The sequence below is a fragment of the Lithobates pipiens genome, unplaced genomic scaffold (genome assembly GCF_037356315.1).
Source record: "Lithobates pipiens isolate NorthernLeopardFrog02 unplaced genomic scaffold, aLitPip1_a1.2 Scaffold_8, whole genome shotgun sequence".
NCBI classification, from domain to species: Eukaryota; Metazoa; Chordata; class Amphibia; order Anura; family Ranidae; genus Lithobates; species Lithobates pipiens.
In genome coordinates, this window is record NW_027507903.1 from 440,066,977 (window position 1) to 440,078,185 (window position 11,209).

The following is an 11,209-nucleotide window of genomic DNA, read 5'->3' on the forward strand; positions in this document are numbered from 1 at the left end:
AGTTTAGGTGAACGGCCATGTCTTGGTAGGTTTGCAGTTGGGCCATACTCTTTCCATTTTTGGATGATGAATTGAACAGTGCTCCATGAGATGTTCAAAGCTTGGGATATTTTATTATAACCTAACCCTGCTTTATACTTCTCCACAACTTTATCCCAGACCTGTCTGGTGTGTTCCTTGGCCTTTATGATGCTGTTTGTTCACTAAGGTTCTCAGATAAAGCCTTGTATTTATTTTTGAAAAGTACAAGGCATTTTCAGAATGGCTGGCTATATAATTAATTTTGTAACTCTGCATTAAATTCAGGTAAAAAAACATAGAGATTGGATATACATACATTACAAAGGCATGTCTTTGGAATGTAAGCAATGCTTGCACAGAATGTATTATTTGCTTTCACACATAACTGTGCCAGTGTTTATGATCCAGCTTATGGTGCAATGACTGTCCACAATTTTCACCTTCATACATGGAATTGTTTTGACACATCAAACATGATGGACGCTAGTTAAGGAGTATGCATCTACTTGCTGACTTTATTTTATTTATGACAGTTAGGCAGAATGGGGATTTCTGGTGGGGGATTTTACCAGTGAAGTCTCTTAGATATATAACAAGACAGTATGTAATTTCACTTGCCCATACCCACATAAAGTGACAAATACACTTTGGATGGAGTTACCTTTTGAAAAAATGAGATGGAGTTACCCTTTGAAAAAATGACAGCTGAATAAAGATAAACTAATAGTGTAAAGAAAATGCTTGCTTTCTGCTTACTTAGGTATACAAAATAAAAGCAGCAAATTCAAAACTCCAGCATGATTTCAATCACAAAAAGCCTAAAACTATAATATTATCATTTGTGTAGACGGGAAGGTTAGTAGAAATGTCAAACTGGCAGTCATGTGTGTAGATTGGCAACTTTTGGACCATATTTGACTTTCTCACTTCTTTCTGATGGCGTTTAACAAAACTGGACTAAAAGATAGTATTGGAGGTGATAATATAACTGTGTTTGGTAGCAGCATGATGAGCAGTAGATACATCAAAATGTCGGAAACAACATTGAAGTTATGCCTTTAGACTAGGGTGCCAAGACATCCCCGGTTTCCGGGGACAGTCCCCGGATTGAGGACACTGTCCCCGGACCAAGTCTGTCCCTGGTTTTGTCCCCGGATTGGATTTGAACAGGGGCTTGGGCACTATCAAAGACAGTCAGTGCAGAATAAAAAATAAAAAAAATCTGAATTACACCCCCCCCCCCCCCTGCTCTGCCGCTCCTACTAGCTTAGGGAAGTGTATTTTTTCCATTATCTGTGCCCCTTTTTGATGATCATGTGCTGGTCGGAGCGGAGGGAATATTTCTTCAGTTTCAGTGGCATGCCCATTCAGCACCGCTCGCATGTTCTTCTGCCTTGGCTCAGGTCCCGGCCAACCGCCTACCTAGAGTGATTTGGAGCTTCCACAAGGTTTCCTTTTCTGGTGGCTAAACAGAGTAGCAGGGTAGCAGAAAAAAGGCAAACTGTGTTGCTGTGTTGCTGGGAAGGGGGACATTAAAGATGTTGATTTGCCCTACATGGACAGTGCATAGGTTCACTTTTAAGATCCACTCCATGTAAAAAGTAAAATATTACCCAGAAAGCATTACCAGTAAACCAAAAATCTAATAACATTTCACACAACTGGAAAAAAAATATTTCTGTCGGAAGCTACAGTCTCTTTCCACTCATATTGTGCTAGTTGAGCTAACTCTAAATCTATATGTCTTTGTATTATGTGGGAGTATAACAGCTGATGGGTTCAGAATTATTAGACCAGAATTGGGGACCCACAGGACAAATAGGATACACAATACAGCAGTTAGTCTGTTGTCTCCTCTTAAAGGATGAAAGACAATATAGAGTATATCTTTAAATAATGGATACATGTGTAGCAAGGTCCTAGACCTCCAAAGGCCTAATGGTGACCTTCAGAGTTAGGGAGAACTGACATCCTTTGTAGAGTGGGCTACAAGGCATGGTGGGTGTGATGCAAGATGGAGTGATGGGTGCCAGACATTTCTTGAATGCAAAAGAGATTTAATGTCTCTTGGCAGGACTGTGGGAGAGAGGGTTTCGGGCCAGGAAACCCTTAAGTAGATGCAATGTTAATTGACAGACTCTGAGACTTCTATAGGTAGACAGCTTTACAAGGGAAGGCCTCCAGCCAGATACCACGTATGTATAGGTAGGACCACTGTTTCCTATGGCAACAAATCTTGTAATATTCACTAACTGTAGTTGTATTTAATTATTGGTAACATAGATAGTTCTCCTCGCACCCTACAGTCTCTCACTCTAGGTTTTCACTCACCAAGCTCCCAGTCTCTCACTAGACTCTCAAACCCAATCTCCTCTGGATCCCCACTGGAGCTCCTCCACTTTCATAACTTGCTATCTTCCTCAAGCGTCACCCCCAATTCCCTCCTGGGGCCCTGACTTAGCAGTCACACATACTCCACAAGCGTCACCCCCACTGACACGCTAGGTCCCTGGCTTGGCACTCACTGATGCTCCACAAGCATCACCTCTGCTGTCCTGCTGGGTCCCTGGCTTGGCACTTGCTGAAGTTTTCCCACTTCTTCACCATCCTTGGCTGGTGAGAAGACTGCTCTGGTACTGGCTCCAGCTTACTCCCAGTGGTCTCCAGTAACAAGGTGGATGGCCCCTTAGTAGCAACTGCTTCCCCTGTACCTCCGACTACAACTGGTTCCCTATCCGGCTGAACTGTTACTCTCAGTGAGACTCCAATCCTGCAGTCCCAACCCGGTGCTGCTTCTCCTGCTTTTGGATAGGCCCTCAGACAGCTTAGCAGCCAGATGTCCCTGGAATAGGCCTCAGGCTTTCAGCCTAGCAGCCCGAGGCAGCATAACACACATCCACAAAGACAGCCGTCCACAGAACCCCCGATCCCCTGACTCCACCCAAATAAATAGTCTCTTCCAGCAGGCCAAGGGGCTAAAGAAACCTTCGCCAATTGGTTGAGACACCCCATTCATTCATAACCTGACCTTGCTAAGCCCTTGTCTATTTAATGTTACCAGCATAAAGCCACCAAGCGACAGAAGAGTGAAGGTGCAGCAAGCCCAGAACTAGAGAGGAATCAGTGGCTCTACTAAGCATTAACCAGGGCAAACTAAACTAAACGAAATTTACTAGCAACCCTGCCTAAACATCAGGGTGCTACACATGTTTCTAACTATTTTCAATATCATTAAGTCACAAGTTTTATAATCACGCATCAGTACTTTGTTTGCGGAGTGAGGATTTACATGCACTGCTATATTGTGTTAAACCAGCAGACATCAAAATAGAAAAACATTATGCTTCAATCTTGTGAAAGGGCAGGGCTGTAAATTACATCTTAAGTATACAAATATCTAGTTTCATGACGTAACACTCCCCAAACTAAAAACACAATTGAAAACAGGGTGTAGGGAGCAATTCCTAATAATGCCTGGAGACATAGGGTCAGTCACAGGTACAGGAGTACAGAATTAACAAATTGACATGGCACTTTATAAAGGCCTAAAGTATAAGCTTTTTTACAGGAATTATAGATTAGGAAAAGTTATCAGTGTTCAATTTGGTACACATGCAAAGCAGGAGTAAGTTGGGAAAAGGAAAGCTTTTAATGTTTTGTAGTAACTGCACATTTGGAATAGGAAATATATATATATATATAAACACACAGTACTTTATAAGAGACTTTGTTTTTTCTACATAAATTGCAGTTTACTTTCTTCAAAGACATTTCTTCATAAAGTTTACTGTAGAAAGTATGACACTATATTTCATAAGGCTTCAGAAAATTTGGACTATTCTGTTGTAAACCAGTGACAGGGCCCATTCATGTGCTGCAATAACGTACTCACCAAAATATAATGTATTACGCCATGCAGAAGGCTGTGTTGCAGCAGCCCATCGCAACAGACATTGGGGGTTATTTACGAAAGGAAAATCCACTTTGCAATGAAAGTGCACTTGGAACTAAAGTTGCTGTAGATCCGAGGGGGACATGCAAGGAAAATAAAAAACAGCATTTTAGCTTGCACATGATAGGATGATAAAATCAGCAGAGTTTCCACTCATTTCAGATCTACCCCTTAGATTTAGAGTGACTATACTCCCAACTGCTCTTTCAGTGCACTTGCAGTGCAAAGTAGATTTGCCTTTAGTAAATAACCCCCAATGTGTGCTATAGAGTGCTGTGGTGCACTGTAGGGCAGATACACTCAGAAGATGTGCATTTGGAATAGTACTTTAACCAACAACATGGTGTGAACTGGCCGTTATTAGGTATTTTTTTTTAATTATGCTTACATTTATTTAGATGGTAGCCCCCCCCCCCCCAACAGTTGGAAGGTAAGAAGTCCCTATATACCAGCCACTCTCAACCTTTTTTTCAACAAAGAGGAACCCTTGAAAAACATTCCGGTCTCAGGCATTGGGAAGGATTACCCCCTTACAGATAGCTAAAATGGTCAATGGTGTTAGAGGGAACTTATCTGAGAGGCAGAAGTTGCTTGCTTATTGGTCAAGGAACCGCTAGCAGCCTTTGGAGGAACCATAGGGTTCCATAGACCCCTGGTTGAAAAACCCTGCTATATATAGACCCCAGAACATTGTCATTAGTTGAGACACAATAACAATTGCACATAACCCCCAGGAAAATATGGGGTATTTTCAATATTATCCACCATATACAGTATTTTATGATACTTTAATTACATTTCACTTTGCCATGTATATGATTTAAAGCGACTTCTGAGCATTCAGACTTTAGCAGGATTGTCACTTGATGCCTTTATATGAATACCCAACCAAACTTTGATTAATGTTGAGTAATGGGGGTTCCTAGTAAGGGTGGATTACAGTGTGGCCTGGGATTTAAGTCATAAGCTATCATATGGACATACTTTTTTGTAAAATGCTATTCGTGTTCTACTGTTTCATTTAAATGAATTCATTTTTTTCCCACAGAAATTTAGAGAATTTGTACCGGGGACCACGAGCAACAGAGTTCTTCAGCATCAAGGATCATTGGATGGATGGGGTACATCTTCCTTGCAGAGCTATGATGAGAGTTCAGTTATACAGAGTCCTCCACCCCGGTCCATGTCACCTGCTTGGAGTGACCGTTCACCATCTCCATCACCTGTACGAATGGAGAATGACCTTAGAGCGGGAAATCAGATGAAAGCTCTTATTGCCAGAAATATCATCAATGCAGCAAAGCGCAAGAATGCTTCACCATGGGGGGTTACTAGTCCGCAGTCTCCTCTTCATATTACATCACCCTGGAGTCTACCAGTTGGCAATGGATCTTCGCTGCCTGCTACACCTAGAGCCAGACGGTCACCAACTGGTTCAGATATCTCAATGGAATCAGAGGATTCTGGAGCAAAATCTCCAGGATTTCGGAGCTTTCCATTCTCACCAAAGGGGTGGTATGGTAGCATGCGGGGAAAGCGAGATAGTCTACCCACAAGCTCACCCTTTGCTTACACCCCATAAATAATTCTGTCCAGCTCCAGTACCATTAGATACAAAATCAACCTTCTGGAGCACAAACAACTTTCCATGTCCTATACTGCCAAACAGGCTTTTAGATTTAAACTACAAACATTTGGGAATTAAAAATGTAAATCTAGTCTAATCTAATCTAAATTTAAGTGGATCAGTTCTGACTTCACAGGGTAAAACTCAACGGAAGTCTAAGTAATCACTGACATTAAACTTAAATAAACAATGAATAATTCCCGTAACTGCTGAGCAATATATTTCAAAGTAGTTTCTCATGAACACTGTAAATTGTATAAAGTCAAATAAACCTCCATTTTTTATTAATATTTTAATCCCAGCATTTTATTTTTTAAGACACGCATTAAAAAAACTAAATGGAACAACTGTATTATTAATCGCATTTTGGAGGCAACATTATGAGTTTTCAAATAAAGAATTATTACTGGAAAAATAAGGAACAATTGTAATATTGAAGGTATTTTTTTCCAACTGACTGATGACCTTTATTGTCATATATGTACAGCTTTGTGGAAAATTAATCAGCAGACGGCTTCACTTACCTACAAAATATGATGGACAGGTTTTGCAAGAATTTACTTTTGTAATGTGGAGAACTTTTGTTAGGCTTATACGAGACAATTGCTTCTGACTACCTAGCAAAGATTTAACCTCTGCTGATAACAATCTTCAAATGCAAAGGGCTAAGTGTGGCTCATTCCAAGTAATGAAGATCTTAAAGTAATCTTTCAACATGCCGGAAAAGCTTTAACATTTGAGAGCCCAAGGAAACTAAATCGTTGTCATAAACAGCATTCAGGTGAATTGGTTCCTCTGTTTTGGTGATTGACAACAAAATATTAGAAAAGACTACAAAAATGACTGGAAATCCATGAATACAAACATTATTTTAACTGGGAGGAATACGTGATGACCAGTGATGCTTGCTGACCATCTAGGATAACCAATCAGTTTTCTTCTTAGACAAAAATCTGTTTGTTCGTGGTCAGCATTATCCGTAATTAGATATCAAGACAATCCAGAGGGTGGATGTAATGGGCTTAACTGTGGAGGCATTTCCACATCTGCCTTTGCACTGATAAAAACCTCTCAGTATTCTATGCATAGGCTTTTGTCACTGCACATTTATCAATGCACTATAATTGCTTTTAACTGTCCACTGCGGAGAAGGTGCACACAAGACCTGGGGACACTATGAATGAAATAAAATACTATTTCTTCAGCTAAGAAAAGGAAGCAACATGCCAAAGAAAGATAGACAGTTTTAGGAAATGGAAGGTACTTTATATTTAATGGTGTTTTAAATAAAAGGGCCCACTTGTCTGTAGCCAGTAGCAACATGGCTAGCTTGTGAAGGATTTAAAAAGAGCCAGAGAGAAACAGGTTGCTTAAATGACTGCTATACACATCTTATTGATTTATGCAGTAGTGAAATGCATCTTGTAATATTCACAAATATATCAGTAAATTGGGTGCTTGATATGTGACATTCAGTTGCGCAAATATTTTTTCTTTTATGCAGAATGTAAGAAAGACACAAACCAGTTTAAATGTCAAGATAAATGAAGGTTGGGACCGATAAATGTACATGTTTCAGTTAGGCCTCATTCACACCTGCAGCAAGTTTACTGTCCTTCTGAAAAGTGATCCACTGCAGATAAGCGGCAGAGCAATGGATTGCAGGTGTTCAGAAGGAGATGCTGCTTCTGAATAAAGAGTGTTTTTCCTCAGTAGTAGAGAATTTGAAACTGCTAGAAGAGTATGTACAGTTCATTGCAGGATCTCACTTTCTGTCAATTGTTACCTACCTTATATATATATATATATATATATATATATATATATATATATATATATATTAAATATAATACGGACATTATAAGGCAATAATGTCCTGGGGACACCAAGACAGAAAGTGAGAGGAAATATGAAATGATATAACCCTCTTAGATGTTCTAGTTATGTATAAAACTAAAGTATATATAAAGCCAGCACTTTTTTTTCTATTTTGGCTAAATTATGTAAAAGTTAAAACCCCATTCTTTTTTTTGCCCTATCTGTGTCCCATTGTGAGGTCTCATAGACACAACAGGTACTGATGGGGAAATGCCCTCGGAGACAGTTGTCACCAGAACCGGTGTCCCAGTTGGAGGGTATCCTCTCTGTTCCTGCTCTGGGGACAACGCAAAGTTTTGGATTTTCCATATGGTGTCACTGGGAAAAGGAGCTCTTTGTCCTGGTGACCAAAAGGAGGAGGGGGGGGGGTTCTAACCCTTCACTACTCCATCCAAAACTAAGATAAAAATGTTGATATAGTTTTACTTTAAAATGATGGTTTTCTGAAGGTCTATAATGTGATCCTGGGATATAACTCTGTGTTCATAAACTGCTGATTGTGTCTGTTCATTATGTCTGTACAGAATTATTCTTCTGGAAGAGGAGGACATGGGATGGGTGAATGGGACTGGAGGAGGAAGAGGACATGGGATGGGGAGGGTGGGACAAGAGGAGGAGGACAAAGATATGGGATGTAGGGGGAGGAAGGAGGAGATGGGACTGTAGGAGGAAAACAACATGGGATGGAGAAGGATATGGGACTGGAGGAGGACACAGGATGGAGGATATGTGACTGGAGAAGGAAGACATGGAATGGAGGAGATGAGACTGGAGGGGAGGACATGGGATGGAGGAGATGGGACTGGAGGAGGATAAGAACATAGGATGGAGGAAATGAGACTGGAGGAGGAGGACATGGAATGAAGGAGATGGAACCGGAGAAGGAGGAGGGAATGGGGATGTAGGAGATGGGAATGGAGGAAGAGGAGGGCATGGGGTGGAGGGGGCAGACATGGGATGGAGAAGATGAGATTGGAGGAGGAGGACATGGGATTGGAGAAGGAGGACATGGGATGGAGGAGATGATACTGGAGGAGAAGGAGGACATAGGATGAAGGAGCTGGGATTGGGGCAGGAGGACATGGGATGGAGAAGATAAGACTGGAGGAGGAGGACATGGGATGGAGGAAATGGAACTGGAGGAGCAGGACATGGGATGGAGGAGATGGAACTGGAGGAGGAGGACATGGGATGTAGGAGATCAGACTGGAAGAGGACAACATGGGATGGGGAAGGAGGAGGACATGGGATAGGGATTGGTGGGACGGCCAGTGGACGGGCCCTGAGGAATGTTGATAGCCATGTCCTTTATGCCCAGGCATAAAACTATGTAAGGGTCCCCAAAATGTCTGATGGCTGCCATGTATATATATATATATATATATATATATATATATATATATGTAGTGGTACCCCCCTAGGGGCTGCTAAGTGATGTGGCCCACCTGTCACCCTGCCCGACCCGGCATTCACTTCTCAGACACTCCAAGACAATGAACAGTCTGTTGCTTTGGGTTTTTTTTTGTTTTTTTATTGAGGGAATTTAACTTGGATGGGGTATGGGAAAAACGGGATACCCAGTAGAAAACCAGCAAAATTGCTGGGGACAACTATTGTACACTCCTTCAGACTCCTCCTGCACAACTCTTGCTTGCAGACTATTGCTCTCTCTCTCTCTCTAGGAGCAGCTAGCACATAGTTAGGCCTGACACCGGTTCAGCTAGGCCTTGGGAATTGCCATTTGCAGGCATAGACCGCGGGTCTCTATAGTGTAGTAGAAAATATGTAGGTTATGTTAGTGCCAGCTGTCCTTCTACTACTGCTACTACTGCTCCCAGTTAGTCCTCTTCAAGCCCTGCCAGCCCCCCCCCCCCCCCGGCTGCAACTGCCCGACTTCACTGCCCTTGAAATTGCAATGCTCTCTACTGGCTCCACACCCAGCTCTGCCTGTTTCCTCTTAGTCCTCTCTGACACGCCTCTCCAATCCTTCAGACTGCACAAGTCACTCCCCAGCCCTCCTGGCTGTGACCGGTGGTTCCCTCCTGAAGACTTGCCCAGCAGTACTAGCTCCTGCTGTCCTCTCTGACTCCTCCTGTCCAGATCCTTCATGCTTTCTTGAAGGGCTCCATCCTGCACCCAAGCCCCAGGCTCAAGGTCACCCCCCCCCCCTCCAGACTGGGGAGCTCCCTCAAAGGTCCCGACAGCCTAGTACCTCATCTATAGTTCTTCCACCCAACAACTCCTCCCCATCTGAGCTGACCCTGGGTATTTCAAGGAGGCCTGCCCCCTTCCAATCCGAGTTGGGGACTGGTTAGGGCTCCCTGAGACACCCCAGACAGCTCCAACTCTCTTCCCCACCTCTTCTTCTAGAATCCTCCTGAAGGAAGAGGGAGATGACAGTGGAGGGATGCTGTCACATCTGCTGCTCTGAGCCACTCCCAACCCAAACAGATCAAAACAAACAGGCCTAGTTTATAGCTAGGCCTGCCTAAGTTTACCTGTACTACAAAAATCATCACTTCTAGCACCTACCTAGGTACAGAGGGCTATATATATGTATATATATAAGCCAAGTAAACCTTTAGCGAGAGACATATGCCATCATTGCCAACCTGCATCTTAAAATGCTTGTCATCTTTTTCAGAAAAAGTCCATGACCTATGTATGTGCTTTGCACAGGTTTTCTTTAAAGTGAGCTTTTAGCCAAGCCATAGACAATATTTATCTATTCTAGCAAGCAGTAAATACGCTTAACAATGCCCTTACTAACCATTATAGCTGCAGGCACTGTGGGTGGAGGAGCAGGGTGAGCTGAACTGTCTGAATTATTTAAGTTCTTAGACATTGAATTATATGCATGAATTGTTCCACAGTGTTTACAGTTAAAGGTTATTGAGGTCTTGTAATAAAGGTTATTTTCTGCTTGTCAACAATATGTATATACTTGAATATCCATAGACTGGCTCCATGTTAACGGTAAGACGTGTAATATTCACTTCTACAACACTAAAGTGAACATAGAAGAACACAACACAACTCTTATACCTAAGTATGTGAATTCTACACTAAATCTCTTGTGGGAAGACCATTTTCATGTTGTTTTTACCTAACTGCACATCATCTCTAATTATTATACACAAGACTGTACATAATGTTTTTAGTCACAAATCTTGCAAATTTAAATGTCATTTTTACAGCCATTTACAGGACTTTATATTTGTGAATATTACCAATAACATACAAATATAAGAAAAAATGCACTTTAGTTTGTAGCTTTGTAACCTTGTTTTATTTTACACCGGCTGATGACTGAAGGCTAATGCTGTATGTTAAATGGATATGATAGGCAAGTGTAAAAAGATTACTTTGATTGCGCAAAAGGATTGTGTTTATGCACTGAGAAGCAGTTTGATATACTGCTCCATGCTGTATCATAAGGAATGTGCTTGTTAATAAAGTTTTACAGCTGATTTTGACTGAAGTAAAGTGAAATTAAATGTCATTTTACCGCAAGACCAAAGCCAGAATGAGTGAGGTAGATTTAAATGATATTTAGTTTTTATTTTATTTTAGAATCAATACAATATACAATACAGTAAACATATGAAAAATGTTGTTCTGTGCATTTTTTTTATTACCTTGGCTTATTAGAAGCATATATAGATTATTTTGTTTGCATAAGCTGCTACCTCTACCTACAATGGTTGTCCTGCTCTTGCAAACAAGTTACT

At 41.4% G+C, this 11,209-nt stretch overlaps 1 protein-coding gene across 2 annotated transcripts in view; it reads left to right on the plus strand.

Moving 5' to 3' along the window:
- Positions 1 to 10,948, plus strand: part of SYNPO (synaptopodin) — a 155,198-nt gene extending 144,250 nt beyond the window's left edge. For both annotated transcript variants that reach the window (XM_077468306.1, XM_077468305.1), the window contains exon 4: positions 5,022 to 10,948. In XM_077468306.1, the coding sequence (XP_077324432.1) occupies positions 5,022 to 5,555 (534 nt within the window). In that variant the 3' untranslated portion in view covers positions 5,556 to 10,948. The remainder of the gene's footprint in view (positions 1 to 5,021) is intronic.
- Positions 10,949 to 11,209: the final 261 nt, after the last annotated feature.